This window comes from Macrobrachium rosenbergii, chromosome 35, assembly GCF_040412425.1.
Source record: "Macrobrachium rosenbergii isolate ZJJX-2024 chromosome 35, ASM4041242v1, whole genome shotgun sequence".
NCBI classification, from domain to species: Eukaryota; Metazoa; Arthropoda; class Malacostraca; order Decapoda; family Palaemonidae; genus Macrobrachium; species Macrobrachium rosenbergii.
In genome coordinates, this window is record NC_089775.1 from 4,273,939 (window position 1) to 4,298,698 (window position 24,760).

Genomic DNA, 24,760 nt, shown 5'->3' on the forward strand with positions numbered 1-24,760 from the left:
TTAAAGCAAATGTAATTCATTCTTATTTTGGTCACTTTAAAGGTTGACGCAATAGTCTTTTCAGATAATATACTGTATACCATAAGCCTCATCTTTTACACCCAAAGAAGTGGCTGTTACGGAATTTATAGCATAAGTGTTCTCTACATTGCAATGACAAGCATTTTGCTTTAAACTCGGGAACATAGCAGGAAGTGTAGCAAGGAAGGTGTTTACTTCAAAAGAATTATCTTGAAATCTATTTATTGATAAATAAAACATAATAAATTACAACATAAAACTATTAAATGTATGTGCAGTCTCAACAGATCATTATCAAAATTTTCCTCTCACCCGACACAGTGAATTTATTGACAACTCTGCAGTCGCAAACTTTGCCAAGTCCTGGTTCAAGCGGGGTACTTCCAGGCCTCATGGGCCTAGGTGGCAGATAATTCGAACCGAAATTGGACCCAGTCGGGTCAGAGCCTCCAGGTGAACCCGAACTTCCTGGCTTTCCGTCAGCTTGTGTGGTGGCGTTTCCTGATGTGGTAGTTGATTCTGGAGAACCGGTGCCATTAACACTTCCAGCCTCCCCCTCTGGAGCAGAAGACCCGTCTCCAAATGGATTAGCAGGTAATCCAGGTGGGTTTTGGATTCCTGAACTACCACCGGCTTCTTGGGCAGGTCCCCCTGGACGTCCTTGACCCCCACTAACTCCTGATCCAGGGGAACCAGGTGGGCCGAAGATATCAGGTCTTCCTCCTACCCCTGGAAATCCAGGGGAAATGAAATGTCCTGGACTTCCATCACTCTCGGGCTTTCCAGGCTTCATAGCAATTCCAGGTGGATGTACGACTCCAGGAGCTCCCCCTGTGCCAGGGCCAGTAAACCCTGGAAAACCACTTGTTCCAGGTCTGTTATCAAATCCTGGTGTTCCTGTGTGTCCAGGATGCCCACCAATCCCAGGTTTAGTTGTGGGCCTCCCTGGAAATCCAGGCATTCCTGAACTACCAGGAAAACCAGGCACGTTTTCAAATCCTGGAATTCCAGCCCCAGGTCTCCCACCAGTTTCAAGGCCAGGAGGGGGTCTCCCTGGAAACACAGGATGTCCTGAGCCTCCAGGTATGTTTTCAAATCCTGGCATGCCTGAGTTTTCAGGTCTTCCACCAGTGCCAGGGCCGGTAGGGGGTCTTCCTGGAAAGACAGGTTTTCCTGAGCCTCCGGGCCTTCCAGGTCTTCCTGGAGATCCAATGCTTCCAGGACCATCGGTCATTCCAGGCTGTCCAGCAGTACCTGGAATGCCAGGGGCTCCCGCTGGAGGGTATCCAGGCCCACACCATCCTGGAAAACTGCAAGGCTGCTCACCAGGAATCCCTGTTGGAAGCCCTTCACCTGGTCCACCAGGGATAGCAGGAGGTACTGTAGGAGGCACCGTAGGAGGTACTGTAGGAGGTACCGGGCCTGGACCTGCTCCTGGCAAAGGGGCTTCTCCCGGAGGTGCTGGGGAACACAAACCTGGATATTCACTGGAACAAGCTGTCCCTGGGGGGCATTTTGAACATGGCTGACCAATCTCGTATATGGGTCTTCCTATGAAGTTTCCTGGAAGATAGGAAAGAGTCACGTCAGAGTAGAGTATGGTTGGTGATGAGACATTCATGAATAGTTAATTTTACAATGGATCTTCAGAAGGAAGTAGAATTCAATGAAGATTTCATTGTGTTAGGTCTCCAGGTTTCAAACTGAACTAAATATTCATCTCCCTGCTTAAAAAATGCTGTTCTGGACTGATGATGCCGAAGATGTTGTTATCATCAATGCTAGCTGTTTTTTGTTCCTGTAAGCCCATCTCAGGGCACCAGACAGACAGATGGCATCGGCACTCCGTTTTGTAGCGGACAAGTTTTGAGCAAAACACAAATAAGGTCAAAACTCACTTAAAAATATGTCTGTAGATGGTGGGGAGTTTTTCCTGCGGCTAAACAATCCTATACTGTTTATGCATTTTAATATATCGGTAGCCATTAGTTTTAAGGTTTATGAAAATGAATGTATTTGTAAATGAATGGTAACAGGAGACCAGATTAAGTGTGGATGAGGTATGTGGAGAGTATAACATATTTTCATTTTACAGTCCAGTCTTTGGGAATTTTAGTGTTTTAACCACATTCTGTGACTTTGTACAAAGCCTCAAAATAACAATTTGAAAAGGGAAAGCATAAAAGGATTTTGTTCTTGATGCCACAGCAAGGTAACAGCATACAGAAGGAGAATAACAAATTTCTAGAATGCGACCCTCAAAAGAATCGTGCACAACTTACCTGCAGCACCGTAATTGCACACGTGGAAGTTCTGAATGAAGTTGCCGTCTTGGTACTGAATGAACCCACATCCAACGTACTGGGTGGATGCCCAGACCATCTGAGTGTAGTGACCAACGCCTTGAGACCCACTGAAAAGGAAAAAGTACAGGGTAAAAGAAGGAATTCATCGGTTGCAAAGGTTTCTCCTGAAAATGGCAGACCTAAATACAGTTAACATAGAATAGTAGCAGTTACCAGTTTCATTAGTCAAACAGTTTTTTGGAAGTTTTGACGGAATATAAAGTCCCGTCAGTTTTTTGGGAGCCATTTAAGGCTTTTTTCGTCAAGTTCCAAAAGTTTATTGGCTGCAAAGAAGAAACAGGAAAAATGAGAGAATTATTGTGGATGGTTCATACCCTTTAGGCCGAGGATTCTTTTTTCAAATTTCCCCTTGCTTTCTCTCCCTCTCTTTCTCTCTTATCTTTATCCCTCTTTGTCCTAGCTGTGATCCACAAGATCGACTAACAACTAAGTACCTAATCACTACTTAGGTTACCCTTGGCTTGCTGGATTTTAGGGAACTCATCCATGTAGTTCATTCTTGTTTGTTTTGAGAATTGAAAACTGGTCCCTCAGTTTGCGTGGTGTGTGGTACCTCTCCAGTCTGAGGTCAGAAGAATTCTTTCTCTCTATTTGTGAATGGAAAAGACATAATTAAGAAGTCTGGAAAATTATGTCAGTAGGAAAACTATTGGTCCTATGATGAAAGAGACAATTTTTGGAGGGTCTGAACTGTCTACCTGGGTTTGAAGATGGAGAAATTTGCAGGAAGGTTTTAATCTCTCTCTCTCTCTCTCTCTCTCTCTCTCTCTCTCTCTCTCTCTCTCTCTCTCTCTCTCTCTCTCTCTCTCTCCACCAAGCTGAACCCCACAGAACCTGCTAACAGTTGGGTAAATAATTCACCGATGTCATGACACCAGGCACATAAATCAGTCGGTGAATTCTTTGCCTGAAATTTTAGTGCCACACTAACTGAACAAAACCAGGCTAAGTTCATGAACCGCAGGCAGAATTGTTCACAAGAGTAAACCTCCAATGTCATACTCACGCGAAGGAGGAGACCTCTTGGCGATTCATGTAGACGACCTCCTCATAAAAAGAACCAAGGGCTGATTTCCAGTTAGGTTTCACAGGAATGGATCCTGCTGAGATGTAGATATTCTGACCCACCACAAAACGTCCTGGAAATAGGCAGGTTTTACTTGGCTTGTTGTTTACGTGTCGGTTGAAATGGCAAGATTAAGAGATATTAAGAGTAACGGTAGTATTTCAGCAGGAGACCATCTCATAGCGCTTCTTTGCTGAAGATAATAGTTGCCGTCACTCTTTCTGATATTTTAATCACTTTCGTAAACATTTTGGGTTTTGTTAAAAACTCTGGTATCTTTAACGTAAAGGTCCAGAGTTTCTCAGGGTATTAAAGATGGCCCAAGCTACAAAATTCTCTTCAATTTTTAGTTCATACAGCTTTTTTTTGGGGGGTCATGAATGCAGACAGTAGTGAGTAGGGACCACATTGTTGTAAGATAAGTTCTTACCATACCATATGACATGTTTAGGGTTACAATAAAGTAAATCCAATCCACATTGAAAATGTCAAAACAGTGAAGACTCAAATGGTCGTTCTCAAACAAATATGGCACTACGATCTTGCAAAAACAATTATGAGAACAGTTCGAAAGCGGTCTCTGGTACTGACCTGTTTGTCTGCATATGCCACAGTCGTGTTGGAAGGTGCACTGATTAGCCCACGCCTGCGCAATCTCTGCCAGCTCGGAGTCCCATTGCTGGAATCAAGATATAGAATGTTAATCAGGACAGAGATTTCAAAGTCTGAAACATTGTTCGTCACATTGATGAGGTATTTGTGATGCAAGAAGAATCAAGAGTGAGAAGTGTGGAGATATGTAAAATTGATAGTAATCAGTGTAGGTGAAATAGTAAAGTGTTTTCAGATGGTTTGATCATGTGGAAAGAATGGAATGTGTTAGGTTTTATAAAAGATGTAATTAGGAAGGGTAGAAGGCCATTGACATCTAGAAAGCACAAGAGCGAGGAATACTCGTACTTTAATGAAGTGTGTTCAGCCGCCCTCTCCCCCCCAAAATCTTTTCTCTCTGTTTCATGTTACTTTCTGAATAAATAATAATAATAATAATAATAATAATAATAATAATAATAATAATGTGTATTAAAACACACACATCACACACTCACCAGCTCCAACATCGAAGTAGCTGGAGGTTGAGGACCTGGGTTCCCCTGGGTCTCTTGCCCAGTGGCGACCCGCGACCTCAGCTGGTTGTGCACTCGCAGGGCCTCCTCTCGCTCGGCGGGGTCCACACCCAGCGCCAGGGGCTGGTAGGAAGTGAGTGGAAGTTTGGGTCACTTTTTCACGAAATTAAAAAAAAAATAATTCAGAGTTAGCCCCTTGACCTTCAGTAGTGACTTGAGACCTTCCCTTGCTTAAACAAGGGTTTACCTTGTTTAAACAAGGCCTTACTTTGCTTAAACCAAGGTAAATGAGACCTCTACCTTGGCTTAAACAAGACCCACTCTTGCTTGAACAAGGCCTTCCCTTGCTTAAATGAGGCCTTGCCTTACTTAAACAAGATCCTACCTTGCTTAAACAAGACATTGTCTTGCTTAAACAAGGCCTTACATTGCTTAAACAAGATCTTTGTTACCTTGCTTAAACCATGTTAAGAGACGCCTATCTTTGCCAAAACAAGATCTTCCCTTGCTTAACCAAAACCTTCCCTTGCTTAAACAAGGCGTTTTCTTTTAAACAAGACCTTCCCTTGCTTTAACAAGACCAAGTTAAACAAGGCCTATCATTGCTTATAAACAAGATCTTTGTTACCTTGCTTAAACCAAGTTAAGAGACGCCTGTCTTTGCCAAAACAAGATCTTCCCTTGCTTAACCAAAACCTTCCCTTGCTTAAACAAGGCGTTTTCTTGCTTAAACAAGACTTTCCCTTGCTTAAACAAGACCTTCCCTTGCTTAAACAAGACTTTCCCTTGCTTAAACAAGACTTTCCCTTGCTTAAACAAGGCCTTACCTTGCCACACTGACGGCTGGCAGTGTCTGAACTGAATCTGCAAAGGGTGTGTTGTCTGGTCAGGCCACAGTAGTCGGTCAGCCCTGCCAAGGAGCTGTTGCTGATGAAGGCGTCTGCGAAAGGGCAGCTTTCTGTTACTTTCTGTTCAACATTTTTGGGAAGTAGTGGATTTTGGAAAGTGGTGGAGGGTCTAAATGATAGAGGAGATGGAGAGAGAGAGAGAGAGAGAGAGAGAGAGAGAGAGAGATCCATACTAACCTCCTTTGTCACCCGGCAGGAAACAGGTACTGCTGAATTCAGTGAACGGTAAATCTGAAAAGAAATTAAAAAAAATAAATAAAAAACCCCATCAGACACCACTAAACCTAACCCTGATTAGCTCTCCAAGATTCCCAAGCTCAGCCACTGTTCAAAACGATGCCAGATGCCCTTTGACCTCGCCAGAAACTGGCTGTGATTCAATTGCACAACTGACCAGAAAACTGCCAAAACTCACAGGACTGTCGACTGTACAGGGACGATGATGGCCCCTTGACACAGGCGTTAGCGCTGCAGGGGCACGAGAACACCCCGTCGAAGTTCCTCTCGAACTCCCTGAGCTCGATGACCTGTTCTGTGAACCTGCTCTCTGCCCCTTCTTCTTCTTCTTCTTCTTCTTCTTCTTTGTCTTCAAGGGCGCCTTGAACCTTCTTCAGGAGATGCGTGTTTAGAGAGAGTCCCTGTTCTCTCAGGGCTCCGTCAAGGGCAGATCTAGTGGATTCATCGAGTTCCTCGCCGTCCAGGAGGTCACTCCGGCGGGAGAACTCCTCCTCTCGTTCTTCTGGGAAGAGCAGGTCGAGGCTGTCGAAGCCTGACCTGCCCAGGCTCGACCCGAGGTCAGCCAAAGTCATCCTGCTGGTTCTGGAGTCCCCAGAGGCTGGAGATATCGAACAGCAAATTAGGGGTAGACAGGTCACGAAAACCAACCTTCCCCTGGTCCACAATGACCCTGTGGCCTCCATACTGGCAAAAAGAGAGGCTCTGGGAGTTGTCGTGACCCCTGACCTCTCGCCCGTTTCACTGACCCTGACACCTGTCTTCAGGTGCTGTTTATACTCTTCTGTGTCTCAGGCCCCGACCCCAGGCAGTGGGAGTAGTCAGGCCTACCTGACCCAAAATAAACCTTTCTTACTTTCTCCAGCGTTTCCATGAATAGCAATTCCAGAGGAATGATTTTCCAGGATTTAAGTGTCTTGGGATTTTAGGTCATTTTAGGTCATTTTAGGATGAATGTTCCGCCATTTTCAATCTTCTCCCGGCTGATTTGCAAAGTATTTGTGAAGAAAGAAAGATTGAAACGGTCTGAATTGTAGGAATATGTAACAGAAAAGGTCATTGACCAATCTACCCAGATGTAAATGGGTACCAGTGCCCCACAGAGGTCACAGAGGTCATGAAACAAGGCATGGAATAGCACACTTCATCCTTAAGGACTGTCAGAGACGTCCGGAAGAGATAAAAAGTCATGATGGAAAAATTAAGATAGAAAATCAACACAGAATTTAAAAAGTAGGTCTAAAAGACCCTTTTCCACTCCACTCTTCGCATTCCAAAAAGAAACATTAACGAGAAACGAGAAGACGGTGTAACGATATACATCTGACGTTCCACATAGGCCTATCTCTGATCCATCTGTGCTTTAGATAAGCCAGGCGCCGGGAAAGTTGTATGAGAGAGAGAGAATCTCTTTATAACAAACATGAATATACTTTTATTCTGTGTGGGTGACCTCGTCACCTATATATGAATCCTATTTTAGGATTGATGGGAGCTAGGATGAGCAGGCTTTTGGCGGGGATTGAGGGCGGGGAGAAAAGGATTGCTGTTTTTGATTATTTTTGTCATTTTTAAGTGTCATCTGCAGAGTCTGTTATTATTATTATTATTATTATTATTATTATTATTATTATTATTATTATTATTATTATTATTATTATTATTATTATTATTATTATTATAGGATGTAACTGAATTTAGGGAGCCGTTGCAAAACCTTGCCTAGGTCGCGACATAGGCCTACTCCCAGGAGTTTGTCCAAAAAGAGAGAGATTATGTAATTTTGGAAAGAGTTTTGAAATATTCCAAACAATTTTTATTTTTTAATAAAAAAATCAATTCTTGTTTCTAATCCTTAGAATGACGTCATCTCTGCCAGGTACAGGCCTAATTGACAATACTTTGATATTTGTCCACTAGACAAATGTAAATGTCTTTTATGTTATATATCCACTTCGGGAAGATTATATACAGAAAATTAATTAGACACAAGAAGGGAGACTTAGACTGATGTCTGAAAATTTAAGACTGACTTATAAAGATGGCTCAGAGTCGCTACCCTGACGTAGGCCTAATTGTTTGTTTGTTTCTGATATTATAAGAAGCCACTTTACTTATCCGAATAGGCCTACACAGGACTAGTGAAGAAAATGCAGATTTTATCTTTTCTTTTCACTGGTTCATTAAGGATGAGTGTTAATTTGGAGATAAAGCAGTGAGAGAGAGAGAGAGAGAGAGAGAGAGAGAGAGAGAGAGAGAGAGAGAGAGAGAGAGAGAGAGAGAGTTTAGCCTTGTAGGAATGAGATTCCATTTTCTTCGGATATAATTTTGAATTTATGGAGAAAATGTTTTCTGAAATTTTTAAAAGGCTGACTTTCTAAGCCTAGACATTTTTCAAGGCAAATATAACCATCCTTGGTTTTGTATTTATTAATAGACCTCAATAAATAACATATAATCTTATTATATATATTATTTATTTATTTATTTTGAACATGACACATATTTGGATGGGGGAACTACGCTATTCTTCCTCTGGCATGGTTCAGTTTGAACAAAATCTAGGATTTAGACCAATTTACAGGCCACACCTTTATATAGGCCTTGCTAAATAATTCATACATGGAACAGATATATAATATACACATATATATAATATACACAGCGCTCATAAGTTACAAAAATCCATATATTACGAGAAGACATTTTTAGCTACTCAAGCGAATAGCAATGAATTGAAATGCCCCTAGACTCATGCATTACCCTGGCAACAAATATTTTACGCTTTGTATGTGTGTTTGTTTGTTTATATGTTTGTTTGGCTTCGTATGAGTTAATATATATTAATATAAGTGTCAAATTTTATTTGAAATAAGTTGTGAAAGTGAAAGGATGCATAGCAGATAAAAAAATTAGCAAAAGAATGCCTGCAATTTCCCGTCCATTATACCGCCTTCGTAAACTCATATGCATAAGTGATGATCCTCATTTATGGAAAAAATAATGATGTAATGATAAATCATACAAATAATCTATAGAATAAAAAGTAAAATACATAAAAAAACGTTATTTTTCCATAAAAAAACCATGTAAACGATTTTACACCTTTCTAGATGAGTTATGCAAGAATGATTGATAATGAATCCTATTCATTATTTACAATAAATCTTATTTAACTATTAAATTTACATTCACCAATAGACACGGTGTCTCCATAACCATGTTTATCAATAAATCCATCTATATAAAGCTGAGAAGAAGAAGAAATACATTAATATGAAATTTTCTTTTCAGACGGGATCTTAGGGTGAGCCGTTACAAACCCAACGACCTCCAATTACTACTACTAATTAATTTTTCTCCTTTCAAAATGACAGGTCGCCTTAATTACACGTGACAGGGATACTAATTAGGTATGACATTCGTATTTATCATTTTTAAGGTAATTTGTTGCATAATTAAGTTAATTTTATTAATTAATTAAGGTTGAATAGATATCTGAAGCTCTTTTATCGTATATATATATCGTGACACATAATACGTTTTATTCTATATTTCTTAAGTCCGTAATTATGTTATGCTAATTAAAACTATATAAGTTATATTATCTATAGGAATTATGTAATTAAATAGATATAATTAATATTTTTCACGTAGGTTTTATTTATATATATCATAAATTCACTTTGGTTTCTTTAGCATAGAATAACTCCAATTATTTTAGGTTAGGTTACTGATATAAATTGTCACCGTCAACGATTATTTAAATTATCGATTATATTTTGAATTATAACTTAAATTATATTTCAAAATTATGTTTTAAATTGTAATTAGAAATTTCCGTTGTTCCTGTGAGAATACTAACCTACGTCTTTCATAAGTAAGCTACGTACCTAAGGTCGTTAAAGCTTAGTTCAAGGTGGTCGACTGGTCGCAGGCGAGTGGGGGAGACCCGCTCGTTCAGTAAGCCTAGACAGCGTCCACTCTTTTCCAGTCGCTTTGCCGTCTGGATGCATTTATATTGGCTGCCGCTGTGTGCTGTAGGCATTACTTAGTGTCCTTTGCAGCGTCACTTCGACCACTAACTGAAATCCCTTTCATTCCTTTTGCTGTACCTCCGTTCATATTCTCTTTCTTCCATCTTATCCAAACAATTTTTTTTTAGTGCAACTGCGAGGTTTTCCTCCTGTTACGCCTTTTAAACCTTTTTACTGTCAATTCCCCCTTCAGCCAGAATGACCTCATAGGTCCCAGTGCTTGGCCTTTGGCCAGAATTCTATATTCCGATTCCAATTCCTAGCTACTTTGTTACCGAGCTTCGTCAGCTGAATCAGCTGTCACGAAGGGTACATCTGTAAAAAGTTTCAGGTTTGTGTGTTTAGGAAGAATGCAGATTTTCCTGAATTTGCAAAATTGCAATTTAGAAACCATAAATGGAGTCAGTTCCCGTTTTAAACCTTGTCTAAAAACAAATAGCCTATGCTATTTTTGTGATGTTATTTTGTAGATAAACTTACAGCATTCATTTTTATTCCTAAACTGTTTATTCAGTGATTGAATAGTTTATATAGTGTCTTATATTGGTTTGGCCTGGAAACTGCCATTTAAAATTAAACACCCCAAAACTGCAATGAGTGTGATTGCAGAATTCTACCTGGTTAAGAAAAAGCCACTGTATAAAACCAAGTTTAAATTAACAAGTATAAAGTAGAGCTTTTGAACTTCATTAAGGTCCTCTTGAGCTGCACTAAACATCACTTATGCAAAAACACGATGCCTTCAAGAAATCATGATACTCAAGGAAGAATCCCAGACTGACACTTTTGTTTTAATTGCTCCTTCAAAACGTTGTATTTTTACTTTTTATTGCTTTGTAAACTTTGTATTTAATGTTTGGTTCAACTGAAGAGGACCTTAGTGAAGGTTGGAAGCTCCTGTTTTGTATTCACTTAAACATTCAAGATAGATATGAAGAATGTGGGTTTTTTTTAACAAAGAATTCTATATTTAATGTATAGCTAAGGCTTTTTCCTTAGGTAACCAGTCGCATCTCTTGGCTAAGAAAATCTTTACAAGAAACGTTTGTAGGATTGATGTATACAATGTTTACAGTATCTTAACTAATGAGCACTGTATCTTGTTTCTTTTTATGTGACAGGCAGCCGCTTTCATCTCCAGTTACAAGTTTAAGTCCATTTAAGAGTTCTGAAGTGATCCAGCTTTTCAGAGGTAGCATTAGCCCATCTCTCGGACATATTGAAGCATACTGGATGTATGCTAAAAGTACAGCTGTCAAGTTATTGGTTAGGTAGGCTTGTTAAAATTAGTAATTATGTACAGTACAAGTAAGTAATTATTATTTATTGAGAGTTTTGGAAGAGATCAGGAATTTATTCGTAAGATGAACAGATGAAAGCCCTATATAAATAGCATAATGCTTCTATATGAAGTGAGCAAATGCAGGTTCCTGGACTCTTGCCCGACAGATGTTTAGCTTTACAGTCTTTTAGCTGTAGCACCTTTTGCCTGATAGATATTTCTAATCGTTGTATTTTGTACTTTTTGTTGACATCACGTTTTCAATAATGTCATTCGGTCAAAGAGTTTCTGTTATCCAGAAACTGACTTTTTCTTATCTTATTTTCATTTCTAGTGTTTACCCTTTTCATGTATTTTCAGAATAATTATAATTGTGTTCGAATAAAGGTTTACTCTTGTATATTCACATGCAAATGATAAAGTCATTGTTTCTACAAAAATAAAACCTTTGTCTGTTATGTATATTAACATCATTAAAAGATAGTTTAATAGTTGAAGCTTGATGACTGGCTAGTTAATTTGTAGTGGGTCAGTGAGAATTTAGGAAACCATCCACTTACTTAACTAAGTTTCACTTTTTCTTCAGCCACATAGTTCAACACACTTCTTGGGTTCCTCACCACCATGGCTTCTGTTGAAGGTCTGCTGAGTACTTCTTGGTTTGACTGGTTGATGACTGGTTTGTTTATATGAATTTGGTTGTAAAACTGGTGGTACCTGAATGATTCTCCAGTTTGTAATTATGATCAGCATAGATGGTCAGGGTGCAAATGTGTGTGGGTTGAGGTTCATGATCCCAGCTTCTGTTGTTGCAATAGTGCACCTCTTCTCCCCTTGCACAGTCTTGAGTTGGTTACATGTTGAGGTCACATGATGACTGAACTGCAATCCCTGGGGACTATTCTGCCCTCACCTCACTCTCCTCTTTGTGTGCTCGGTCTGTGGACCGCAAGAATTATAGGGAGAGGACCCATTGTCAGGGCAGATGATTCGGTCTCTGGTCCACCAGCTGCTCATTCTTAGTCACCTTATCAATCTTCTAGGCCAAGCATCAACCTATAATCTTCCCTTCCTACTTGTACCTGTCTGGAGGTGCAACAGATAGAGTTCACATTGCCTGTGGTTTTGGACTGTCCCAGTTCTTTGGAACCAACCTGGGAGGTCCACAGACATGCACATGACCAATACTTTGTCCACAGTCCTGGGACCACCCCAGATGACCCCTCCATGATGTGCCATGGTGATTGCCATGTATGAGACTGACTTTACAGGCTACTTCTGGCCGTAGTCACTTACTGATGTTCTTTTGCTGATAATAAGAGTACTGGAAGTGTTTCTCGGCATTGGCTTTGAAGTTGATTGCTAAAGTGAAAAGATATTTTATTTGGGTGCTTGGACCATTTAATATAATTATCAAAAGAAGTCTTGTTCAATCTCAAGTGGTGGCAAGACCTGGACATTGCCTGAGAGTAGATGCTACCAGTAACCTTCTCCTTGGATTCATTGTGGAAGTTAAGTTATTTTGCAAGGTTGATGAAGGCAAGATGAATTATTCATACAAATGAATTTGCTGGCAAGTGATATAGATTCCCTAGGAGAAAAGGAAGCTGAATATTGAAAAAATGGTCACGCTATGCAGGTGTTATGGGGAAGCATTTTGTAGAAATGAGCTCACAGTTGATAATGGAGAGAAGTTTAGATGTGTATAATGCAGGAAAAAAAATTTTATGAGAAAAATAATCTTGTAGAGTACATGAAGACTCTCACCGGAGAGAAATCATTTGCTTGTGGGGAATTTTGGAAAGTTTTTCTCAGAAAGGTCATCTTAAAGTGCACACCTCATAGGTGGTTAATGCCATCTGTGCACCTCACGTAGTGCGCTGTAGGCATTTATTAAGGTTTTACTATACCTCTGCTCATATTCTCTTTCTTCCATCTTACTTTCCACCCTCTCCTAAAAATTTTTCAATATTATTTTCAGTGCTGAATGACCTCATAGGGCCTAGTGCTTGGCCTATAGTCTAAATTTTTTATTCCAGTTTTCTCAAAAACCTGCCCTCAACACTCACATGAGAATTTATGCCAGACAGAAGTCATTCTGAGGCACTGAGGAGAAAGGGAAAGCATTTTCCCACAAAAGTACTCTAACAAATCATATGATTATTCACAGTGGCGAGAAGCCTTTCACATGCAGAGTATGTTTGAAAGCATTCATGCAGGAGAGTTTCCTGACAAGCCCCATGAAGAGTTATACAATGGAAAAGCCATTTATTTGCAGAGAATGTGGGAAAACATTCTCAGGAAAGTAACTTTACAAATTATATGAGAATTGATGCCATACATGTGTGCTGATTGTGGAAAACTATTTTCACAGGAAAGTAATCTTTCAAGACACAGGAGGAGTCCCTGTGTCATGGGGAAGTAGGTAAGGCACATTTTAAAACTAGATATTAAATTCTCAGCTGATATGAACAGACAAAAAGCCTCGTTCTTGGCAATGAATAGGGCGCTTTCTAAAAGCAAGCGACTTCAAGCAGGGCAGAAGAAACAGAATCACACATTCGGAGAAGCTTGAAGCTCTGTGGAAAAGAGAGGACCCTGAAAAAGCAGTAAATATGGTATACTGTAAATGAAGAAATTGTGGAAACGTACTTCTCAAAAATCATGATAAATCATATATGAATTTATTAATATGTTAATTTTTTCTTTTCCATTAACTGATCTCTTTCTGTATATCCTATTACTTTCTGTTAGTTCATTCAGATGAACACCATATCCTTGGGAAGCTTGAATTTCAAGTCAGTGGTCCCTGCAAGCTTGTTCCATAAGAATATGGTTCATCTTCTGAATAATAATAATAATTATAGTTAACTGCAATACTTGCAAGGCCTGAAGTGAAAAAGAATGCTGTAAATTTATTAAATCGCTGCCTTGCAGAAGAAGACGGGTCACAGAGAGCAGTTGCAGCTGGAAAACAGAAGTAATGAGGAAAACCATGTCTGTAAGTAACAGTGAAATCTCAGAATGGATGAGGCACTGAGATAGCATAAGATTAATCATCAATAAGGATAGAAAATATAAAAACTTCCTAAGGCAGGAACCTTTGCATATGAATTATTGTTTTCTAGACCAGTCATACAATCTCAGTTGCCAAAAAGCAAATGAGAATATTTTGGTACTCTCTCTCTCTCTCTCTCTACTCATACTGTAAGATTCTTTTAACGATGAAGCCTTGGGAGGCGAGAAAGGACCTTCCTCATGAAGAACTGGTTTCTGATTGTAAGAAAACAAGTTATTTTCTAGCATATTTGTGCAAATTGTTTCCCACCAAGAACTACAGTTCAGGCCTTTAATAGGCTGTTTTTTCCCAGGAACTGGATTGTACAAATTCTGCAAAAATGTGGCTTCTCTTTTAAAGATTGACAAGGAACTGACACCAGCATCAATGCTCTCCTTCTGAATGGGGTTTGACCTTAGCTCTCCGTACATCCAAAAAGTTCCTTAGCATTGACTAAAGAAGGCATCACTGGGACTGAAGAAGGCACTCGTTCTAGGAGTTGGGAGTCAATCAGCAGATCTTCCCTATTCCTCCCTAGGTCCACCTTGAAACCCAGCTGACAATATTTCAAGACAGCGTTTGGTTATAAATCACTATCCCATCCTTTACTACATGGGGAAATGCGTTTGTGCTCAAAAGTTGTGGAAAGATAATGTTATCCATTAAAAGTCCCATGTTATATAGTCCTAAAATGTGATAGCTTTTTGTCCCAGAGAAGCTATCGAGAGAAAAAAACCTTTGAACTCATGAGGTTTATATACAGAGTACAAGGTTATGCAGTGGCCACAGCCATTGTGTTTAAGCAAGTGAATTTAGAGCGTCAGAGATACCATGTGTCCTACTAACTTAGGGACATTTACCTTCTTTTATATTCATCATTGGCTCCTGGTAGCTAGCACATACATTCCTCTTTCATCTTGGTCACAAATAGTCCTACAGTCACGTAATACAAACTATCGTCACTCAATTAGTCGTTTTTAGTGCAAAATTTTCAACCTAGATTGAATGACCCTACAGCTTCTTGTGGGTCAACAACGCGACTAACTTTGGTCCTGTCCTTTTCACATGCCTCAGCAAAAGTAGGTACTTGCTTTTAATAGTTTTAGTTTTCGTAACTTTTAGGGAGATTTTATTTTTACGTAGAGGCTGTTTCCTTCACATCTAGAACACCTGCAGCCCTTAGGGGGGATAGTGTTGTAAGCGCATCTCGTACTGTGTACTGCAGGTATTAAGATTCTGTGTAGCGTTCCGTCAGCCCCTAGCTACAACCCCTTTCGTTCCTTGTAGTGAATATGTACCTGTTTACATTTCATTGTACTTTAGACCCTCTTCTAACAGATGTGAGGTTTTCCTCTTGTTACACCTTTCAAACCTTTTTACTCTCAAAACCCCTTTCAGCGCCGAATGACCTCGTAGGTCCTGGTACCCGGCCTTTGGCCTAAATTTTATATTCCATTCCTATAACACCTACAAGATGTAGCTTTGTGAGGTCCTAGTTAAGCCTCCAAGTACCAGTATAGAAGGTCATTGTTGTATCCACAGCATTTGAAATTTTTGACAATAGGTTTCTGTTGTGATTCCAAATAATATTACGGTGTTTATTAGGAAGAAGTAAGAGGTGGTAGCACCTAAACTTAATGGACCTCAACTTAATAGATGTCATTACTTATCAGCTGCAACATTACGATTATTTTTACCACGATGCCGTTTTAGATGCCGTGCGATTTTACGTAAACCCCCAAAATTTAGCGTTAAGTTTAAGTACAGGTTAGTTTTGGCAAGGAGCTATGTGGAATTACTGTTAGCTGGATGGTGTCGATAAAACATTTAAGTGCATTCTTTAATGTAGGGTCTTTGTTACTTAAGGTACAACGTTACTTAGAAAGCAAGACCCCCAGAGTGTTAAGTTGCTACAATGCATTCTTCTTTTCGAAGATTTGGTTTTCCCATGTTCCTTAATCTGTACAGTAGACCAATGTCTGTATTCCTTATAGCAGACATTGCTCAATTTCATATTTATATCAAATTGATACTTGTGTCTTTAACCTCTGTATTCATTAGTTATAACAGGTATTAGTTAATTTCATACTTCTTGTAGGTGAATGCTTTTGTATTTTAGAACTTTAATTGAATATGCAGTGCCTGTATGTACAACCAGATTCATATTTTACATGGAACATTGTTCATTTCAATATGTTTAATTTTTGTCACTAAATTTTCTCTATGTAAAAGTTTGAATCAGGGAAAGTAAATAAAATTTTAACTTTTTTTTTTGTTTAGAACTTAAGACGATTTGTTAATGGCAATTAAAAAATAGCTCTAAGCATTTTGTACATGGCCAAGTAATTGCCTGCAAGTAATACTAGTAGTTAGCAACATAATCGTTGCAATATAGGCTTATATCATGCCAACGTTTTAGCTCCATCTTTGTGGAAAAAAAGAATATTCATCCTGAGAGATAGAGAAATGCTTTGATATCTTGTAGTAGGTTCAAGCTTGAAGCAACTTAATGTTGGATATGAGAAAGAAAAACACAATTATGTGCATTTAAGTTAGAAGGCAGGTCTAACCCCAAAACTGCCAAAAAAAGGTGAATAAAATACGTATATTCAGAGACACCAATTGCAAAATGGGAAAAATAAGAAATAGATGAATAATTAGTCTTGGAGAGAAGATTTTAGATAAAAATGGCCAACGGTTAAGAATACGTTTGTATATATGTATAAAGGGTGAAATGAATGCGTGTATGAATAAATAAATAGATAAATATATAAAATATTGAGATAGGAAGTGAGTAAAATCATGCTTCATGTCGACCCAAGATTTAATTTTGACCGACGAAAAGAGACACAATACTAAAACTCCCAGGTAGATTATTTTCCGGAAATTAAACTGAATTATTTTAGTGAAATAATCACGATTTGAATAATTATTTAGACGTGAATAAAATCCTAAAATACTAAAATAATTCCGCGTAGACTTTGAAAAGCCTAAAATCCCCGAAGTGAGCCGAAGTACATATTTTCCAGCCGACGGACAGAAACAGCCAGAAATTAAACCGAGTTGAATAATTAACATATAAAGCTTTAATAAAGTAATTAGATATTTTTAGAAGCAATTTCCATCAAAAACAACCCCCCAAAAGTGACATCTGAAATTTAATGGCGGCGACTTAACGTCTCGCAGAGAGAGCCTTCACCGCAGATTGTTTACATGACGGATATTATCGAAATTTAGGGTCTCAAGGTAATAGTCTCCCCCGTTCCGGTGGCGGGGCCGCACGCGGCGCTCAATATGGCGGGAACCGACATAAATAAGCCGCCATGGCGGGCAAATGTGACACGAGGGGGAGAGAGAGAGAGTGAGAGAGATTCTCTCTCTCTCTCTCTCTCTCTCGGCCCCCATCACCCAATCAGCTGTTACTCGAGGGCCGATTCGTCTCCCCCTGAAAACCCCCTGCCCCCCCTCCTTTCCCTACTTTGATGGACAAGGGGCTTCGTGGCTTCGTCTCCCCTGTGGGTTATTTGGTCGCCATGTTTTGGTCCCCGGGGGCGGAAATGTCATATTTCGCGTCGTGAGGTTTCAGGGGGGTCGGCCCTCGTGGGGGTCGGTTTTGGTGGAGGGGGCCTGACCCCTTGGGGAAAGGGGGGGAGGTCACAGTACGGTGTTATTTTTGGGGTTAGGTTTTAATAATTAATTTTTATAGTTATTTCTTACTCTGGGGGTCACGGTGGGGTCACAATATGGTCGTATTTTGGGGTCAGATTTCAATAATATTTAATTTGTATCGTATTTTTGACCCTAAATGTTAAAACCAGTCGATAAATTCATTTTTCACAGGCTAGCCTGACCTACGCACAGGCTACGACCAGCTAAGCCTGTACGTCGTGTGACCCCAAACTCGATCAGTTATTTGTATATAATTATTATAATTATATTAATCTTATAAAAGACAAAACTCATATACTTTGCAGAACGACGGGACTACCTCGGAACGAAAGCTAAATCCGTCGTCCCCGACGTTAAGTGTTGATTTTCGGGGGTCCTGGAGTGGCGATGCCCCCCCCAGGCCAGGTCAGGGCATAGGACTCTAAATGAGGTTAGGTTAGGTTAGGAAGTTAAAGTCTGGTTGGGTCAGGACCTTTTAGGTTAGGTTTGTTTACGCCTGCGGAACCTATTCCCGTCGTTCTACGCTCGCCCCCAAAATTCAACTGTACGGGTTAAAACTGGTCGTTGGTTTACCATTTAGACTGGTTTGCAATGTTGCAATTGTTTCATTATGGAAAGGATACCAAAATTCGTATAATTGTAGGCTACTGCCGCGTCCCGCTAGCTCGGCAACTGCCGATTTACATTTACGTGCGAAATGGGTGCTGTGTTTAGTACTGTACAAGCTCCTCAGCGATGATCATAAAACATAAAAGATAATAAATATTATAAACAAACAAAAGATAGTAAATATATCATTCGGCGACTGGCGGGAATTAGGTCGCAGTAGTAGTCTTTATTTTTACCCTAAAATCTCTTATCAAATTTACCGTTACTGAAGTCTTTACCTTATTCATGTTTCCAAAATTCATAAATGTGGGGCTGGTACTGAACAAGGTGCTCGTGCGAGCGAGCCATGTATTAATGAATAAACGAGCCGTGTATTAATGAACAAAGCGAGAGCCATTAATCAAAAAATTTGTGTATTAAAATGCATGCGAGCCATGTTTATGAGATAAAATGCATGTGTTCACGAGATATCGTAAGTACGACGTAAGGCATAGTGAATGCGAGAGATTATAAAGCATCGGATGAGACGTCGTTGAAGATTACGAAGAAAACTGAACCTTATTGATTTTAACTGATTGCGATTAAAGTGTGATCGTACGAAACTGATAGACGAAGTGAAATAAAACTGTTGAAAGTAATTGAAGATAGGAATGAATGTTCCGTCTCTTGTGTCCAGATTACAGTCTCGATTACCATTAAGTTGTTCATTCCAGTAAAAGATTTTGGAGCAATACTTTAGAGCCTTTTAAAAAATGTGTTCCAAGGATTTTTTGAGATTTTATGAACAACATTCACACTTGTGACCTCAACGCCAGCAAAAATAAGGTTAATGATGCGTACAGGGTAACCTAATAAGTCTTATGAATTCCCTTTTGAGGTGTGACCTTGTAGAGCACCTTTTGTTTCGGCAGAATGGCCTAAGAAATGTAACTAAGAACATGTGAAGTATGTAGCCTAAAGGCAGCTGACAGTATTACCCTGGCCAAGCCTACCCTAGCCTGATCAGCTTGCAGGAATGTTTATCTAGCCTCAGGTAGACTAAGGTTAGGCTAGGTTAATTCAACCTACTTTGATTGTGGTGTTATTTTTAAGGTTTCCCATGATTGTTGACTTTTTTTTGGTATATTTCTATCTTGCCCAGTTGCAATAACTTTTTCTAGTTTGTATGATTTAACGCATAAATGCATCTAGCCTATACTAGAACTTAGATACTTAGGCTAGGCTGTGGTCCTAACTTTTGTTTGTGGTCATAGGTTACTCATTACTGTTTATTTTCAGGTGATTTAAACGAAGTGTGTAATAATGTAGCCAAATAGATTTGTGTAAAATTAATGAGATAGGAGGCTTACTGAAATGCACATCTGTGGTGTTTAAAATGTATCTTTTGCTTGAAACATGCACGATTAGTTTCGAAACGCTGCCTCACCTATATGCGAAGTCCATTCAGAGGTGTAACCTTTCTTATTAATGAAGTAGTATCTGTTCTATTATCCGTAGGGGGGGAGGGGGGGTAGTGCTGTCAGTGCACTTCAAGCGGTGCAATGTAAGCATTATTTAAGGGTCTAGCTACAGCAGCTTTCATTCCTTTTACTTCCATAGTACTGTCCACCCTCTCCTAACAATTGCTTCACAGTACAACTGCGAGGTTTTCTTCCCGTTACGCCTTTCAAACTTTTACTAGCAATTTCCGTTTCAGTGCTGAATGGCCTGAGTTGCCCCAGTGCTTGGCATGTATGCCTGAAATCTGCAAATCAATCAATCAATCAATCTGTTCTATTAAATAATTTGCAGAAGAGTGCTCTCATTCTTTTGCTCAATTGTCACCAAAAATCAAGAACCAGTTTGTCTGGACACGCCGACAAAAATATACTGACCCACCAGTAATCTACCTGTGGCCCAGTCACAAACATATGGGAATGTAGTCCCAATTCACTGGTAATGAATCATAATTAAAACAATCCTTCATAGATTATACTTGAGGCAGTTACAAAAGTTGATGTAGTTTCAAAACTAATCTGGACTCTTCCTGGGCAATGCACTCCGCTTGTCACATAACACAGATTCCTGTAAAAGTCCAAGATGCAAGTTGACCACACATTTCACAGTTCTTATTGTCTGAATTAAGGTTAGGGTTCACACTGACATCAAACAGGTTTCTGGCCTTTCCGGCATACTTGTTTGACAACTACCCTTCAGAGTAATTTGTCACTTTGCAGACTGACGAGCAAGAGAGACACTAACGAGAATGCATCCACTGTATAAGTGTGTGTGCATGTTATAACATAGGGTCTCAGTTACCAGATTTTGCTGTTGTACTTATTTTTACTCTTTCACAAGCACAATACATAACTATAGAACATGTCGCAAATAAGCGGAAACATTTCTTGTTTTTACTGATGTCACCCGTAGTATCTTCACTTCCAATATTTTTTGATTATACAACATTAATCCCAAACTTTTTTCTCTCCAGGCTGACATAATGTCGTTAAAGCCTCGTGCGGTGAATTTTGACGAAGTCTGGGGAGGGCTCCTTGAAACGGTGCAGCAGGTAGTGACGATGGAGACCATTAAACGTAGCATCTGGAACGAGAGGTTCTCCGACGTCTATTCCCTGTGCGTAGCCTTTCCTGAACCCCTGGCGGAACGCCTGTACACAGAAACCAAGAAACTCCTGGAAAATCACGTGAGAGAGCTTTATTCAGAGGTGAGTCATTGTGGGGACTTTAGAATTGTCTGCTTTTGACAGGAGAGTTTTTATGCAATGCAGCGACATCTTGACGTAATGGGTTTGTGTAGTCAGCTGCATTTTAGATGTGATGCATGTTTAAATAAATATCTTAAACTGAATATTAATTGTAAAGTAAAGGTTGGTTAAGGTATTAGAAAATATTCAAGGGCAGTCTATAGTATAGGGTTTTATTTTTGCTGGTCTTAGTGTGCAAGACAATTGAAATTTCAAACTGCCGCATCAAAGGGGTGTTTATTTGAAATTTTTGTGAGAAGTATGAATGAAATTCAGTTGAATCGTCCTTCGATTTCAGGTCAGCAAACAGAGAGAGGAAAACCTACTTGCCGAATACCATCGCTACTGGCTGCAGTTTAGTAAAGGAACGCAGTACCTCAACAATCTTTACTCGTGAGTGTTAAATCCACGTTGGTATTTCAAATTTCATTCCTTCCCGTCTTGTTTTTCAGTTTATGGAGGAAAAAAATTAAACAAGGGCCATCGTTATTTGTTATATTCAGTCTGAGTACTTTACTTGATTCCCAAAAGAGGTTTATGGCCTCTTCTGTAAACTGAATGAGTTGATTGCATACATGATGAGGGCTTTAAATAATAATGATTTTCATGTTGGGGAAATGTGGATGGTGGGTAATTTATCAGCTTCCACTTAGGTACTAACAGGTTTTTGTTGAAAAAGAGAGAGAGAGAGAGAGAGAGAGAGAGAGAGAGAGAGAGAGAGAGAGAGAGAGAGAGAGAGAAACCAATTTTGATGAGCTTTGATGGAAACGGTCACAGGGTGACCCCTTTCCAGACGATTAGAGGATTCCAGTCATTGCATGCCCCAAGTGAAAGATTTTAATAGTTTGTCACTGAAAATCATGGTGTTGGATCATTCCTTACCCATCTCTCTCTTTCATTGACTAAACTAATTAAATATCTAGATAATCCCTGCAAGTTGTTAGTACCATTAGTGTGCCTCACAGTGCGCAGCATTGTGAGGCTCTTTACAGCACCCCCGGCCCCTGGCTGCAACCCCTTTCATTCCTTAGTGTACATCTGTTCATATTCTCAATTTCCACTCTCTCGTAACAGTTACTTCAAGGTGCAACTGTGAGGTCTTCCTCCTGTTACCCGTTTAAAGCCACTTCACTTGCACTTTCCCAGCATTTGGCTTTTGGCTTAAGTTTTGTATTCCATTTCATTAATGCTAACATCAGCTTTGTTTGGGGAATAGATGTGGCAAAACAATAACGTCACTTATAGAACCTAAACAAAAATATTCCTCAAAAGTGGTGATGTTGATGCAGTAATGATTTGTAAGTACATTCAACAGCATTATCCTTTTGCTGAAGCAAAGCTTTCTTAAGAGACTTCACACCCCCTTTTAAAATTACTGGGAAAAGCCTGTGCTTTTAGTTGAAACAGTTCAAGATATGAAGGTCTGACGGTTATGTCATTCTGAAGCTCGGCGTCGTAAGAACAGTACCCACCAGTGGTCGAGCAGGTGATCCTCTTTAGTCAGTCACAATCATTGTTTGAAGTTGATTGGTTTATTGTGCAGTTTGTTCTTTGTCAGCGATTAAGTTTACTCATTTCAAGCTCTCTTGCAGGATTCCAGTTCTATGTGCAATATATCACAAGAATGGCTGAAAAATTATAAAGTAATTCTTAAGAAATGAAATAAATGTTCATGTGATAGTCTCCAGTTTGTTGTTTTGGTAATTTATTTACTCTCCATCTTAACTGTATGTTTCTCCTTTCACTTGGGCTGTCTAATAATATGAATAATAATTGTCTTTATTGTCTTCCATCTTGCTATCCACCCTCTCCTTACAATTATTCCGGAGTGCAACTTCTTTGAGGTTTTCCTCCTGTTAAACCTTTCAAACCTACCCACTCTCAATTTCCTTTCCAGCGCTGAATGACCTCATAGGTCCCAGTGCTTCCACCTTTCAGACCTACATATTCTCAATTTCCTTTCCAGCGCTGAATGACCTCATAGGTCCCAGTGCTTGGCCTTTGGCCTAAGCTCTATATTCCATTCCATTCGTAAATGTCTCGATGATTTCAGATACCTGAATGCACAACACGTCCAGAAGCAGAAGTTCAGCGATGCAGACTTAACGTACGGTTCCATGCACATGGACATGTCCGAACAGCTTTTAGAAATAGGTCAGTGTTTGTGTAACTTCTCCTGATCGTTAGTTGCGTGGATTTAAGGTACTGCTACGTGGGGTTTCAATATAAAGTTCTGTTGATATGGATTTAACTTATTTCTTGAGTTGCTATCACACAGGGGAGTACTGTACAAGTTTGTTTTACAGATTGTAGGGTGTTAAACTGTAGTTTGTTCCTTCGTTCGGTACATCAGGATAAGCTTGCGAACGTGAGCCGGTCCAAATGTAAAGAGCTTCAGGTTTGTATGTTGGGAGAAACACAGATTACTTTGAAAATTTGCAATGTTTGAGCTGTGAATGATAATGGAATTATTTTGGGAACTTTGTGTGTAAAGCACCACATTTCATTGAGAAAATGCTCTCTCAGATTCACATGTTTCAAGAGCATGATGCCTGAATGGGCGTTGAGGAAATGACACCATTAATATTTAACCAGACTGTGGGGGTAACATTCACGTCCCTCTTAGGGATTACTTTTGACCAGGTGAAAAGTAGCATTTCCTGTCTTTGATTATTCAATATGTAAAGGTAATTAACTTCAGCAAATGGCCGACTATGAATAATGAATCTGATGGAGATGGAACTGGGCAAATCCATCGTTTGATTATGCCGTTTGTCAAACCAAAGTTGACTGTAATTGAACGCTACTCTGTCGTTTATCAAAGCAAAATTGACTATTAACGAATACTACTGTATTCATGTTTATGAATGAACCACTTTCAGTGTCACTATCCTTGTTTTCAGTCGTTAACCATATGTTAACTTACCCACGTTATCGTTGTCATCTTGCCCGTCCAAGTCGACTTCTCCAAGGCGGTAAACGCCCTGTCGTTTTGCAGGTGAGCTTGGCCTCGAGATATGGCAGAAGGAAATGATAACGCCCTTACAGTCGCGCCTCGTAGGAGTGTTGCTAACGGGCATCCAGCAGGACAGGACAGCAGCCGCGACGGATGTCCCCACCCCCACGATTCGTGGCGTCATCCATTCCTTTGTTGACGTTAATATGTACAAAAAAAAATCTACCTTGCAGGTATGTTGAGGACCAGGTGTTGCGTTAGTTGCTAAGGTGTCTGACTACTTTAACCCTTCCTTGCTTCAAATTTTGTCTGATTCAAGAGCTAAGACTCTAATTAAGCTCTGGAAGAATTTAGATGTATGTGTTTTCTATCTAAGTATTGTAATTGGTTTGTTATTTAATCTAGATAAATTTCACTGCACAGTTCATTAGTTTAAGGACCTTAAGGTCTCAACAGGTATTTGTGCTATGTATAATAGTATTTTTATGCAAAGAGAAGCGTTAGTCGATAATAGTATGTCATTTTCTTATAGCAACCAACTTTGCAGCTGTTATCTGGTATCACAAGATTACGAATCATCTTATAAAGACCTGTGTGAAACAGTGGTTTACATTTTGTGCTGTGTGAAGGTGGTTCTCTTGTAGACTGCCAAATGGATTTCCCCCTGACGCACTCATGTTTTCT

At 39.6% G+C, this 24,760-nt stretch overlaps 2 protein-coding genes across 6 annotated transcripts in view; one reads left to right on the forward strand and one right to left on the reverse strand.

Moving 5' to 3' along the window:
• Positions 1-226: 226 nt before the first annotated feature.
• On the reverse strand, positions 227-6,477 carry LOC136856399 (uncharacterized). The gene is made up of 8 exons (XM_067134231.1): positions 5,904-6,477; positions 5,666-5,719; positions 5,408-5,520; positions 4,563-4,703; positions 4,045-4,132; positions 3,394-3,526; positions 2,304-2,434; positions 227-1,584 (listed from the first exon to the last, which is right to left on the reverse strand). Exons 1-8 carry the CDS (start codon positions 6,406-6,408, stop codon positions 302-304), a joined length of 2,448 nt encoding a protein of 815 aa, XP_066990332.1. The 5' UTR covers positions 6,409-6,477; the 3' UTR covers positions 227-301.
• A 2,571-nt stretch (positions 6,478-9,048) lies between these two features.
• Positions 9,049-24,760, forward strand: part of Cul2 (cullin 2) — a 28,478-nt gene continuing 12,766 nt past the window's right edge. The window contains exons 1-6 of one of the 5 annotated variants that reach the window (XM_067134234.1): positions 9,049-9,135; positions 10,881-11,030; positions 20,848-21,081; positions 21,419-21,513; positions 23,174-23,274; positions 24,119-24,309. In XM_067134234.1, the coding sequence (XP_066990335.1) occupies positions 20,857-21,081; positions 21,419-21,513; positions 23,174-23,274; positions 24,119-24,309 (612 nt within the window). In that variant the 5' untranslated portion in view covers positions 9,049-9,135; positions 10,881-11,030; positions 20,848-20,856. Of the gene's footprint in view, positions 9,136-10,880; positions 11,031-17,245; positions 17,346-17,486; positions 17,778-19,057; positions 19,203-19,288; positions 19,421-20,847; positions 21,082-21,418; positions 21,514-23,173; positions 23,275-24,118; positions 24,310-24,760 lie in introns of those variants that run through there. The other 4 variants (XM_067134233.1, XM_067134235.1, XM_067134232.1 and 1 more) reach the window with 4 other exon arrangements.

Excerpts from the sequence above, each read along its gene's own strand:
- LOC136856399 (XM_067134231.1), bottom strand. The coding sequence starts at position 6,408 with ATGGAGGCCACAGGGTCATTGTGGACCAGGGGAAGGTTGGTTTTCGTG. Across the intron at positions 5,521-5,665 it reads CCTGCCGGGTGACAAAGGAG|ACGCCTTCATCAGCAACAGC; the intron begins GTTAGTATGGAT and ends GCCCTTTCGCAG. Across the intron at positions 4,133-4,562 it reads CTACTTCGATGTTGGAGCTG|CAATGGGACTCCGAGCTGGC; the intron begins GTGAGTGTGTGA and ends TCTTGATTCCAG.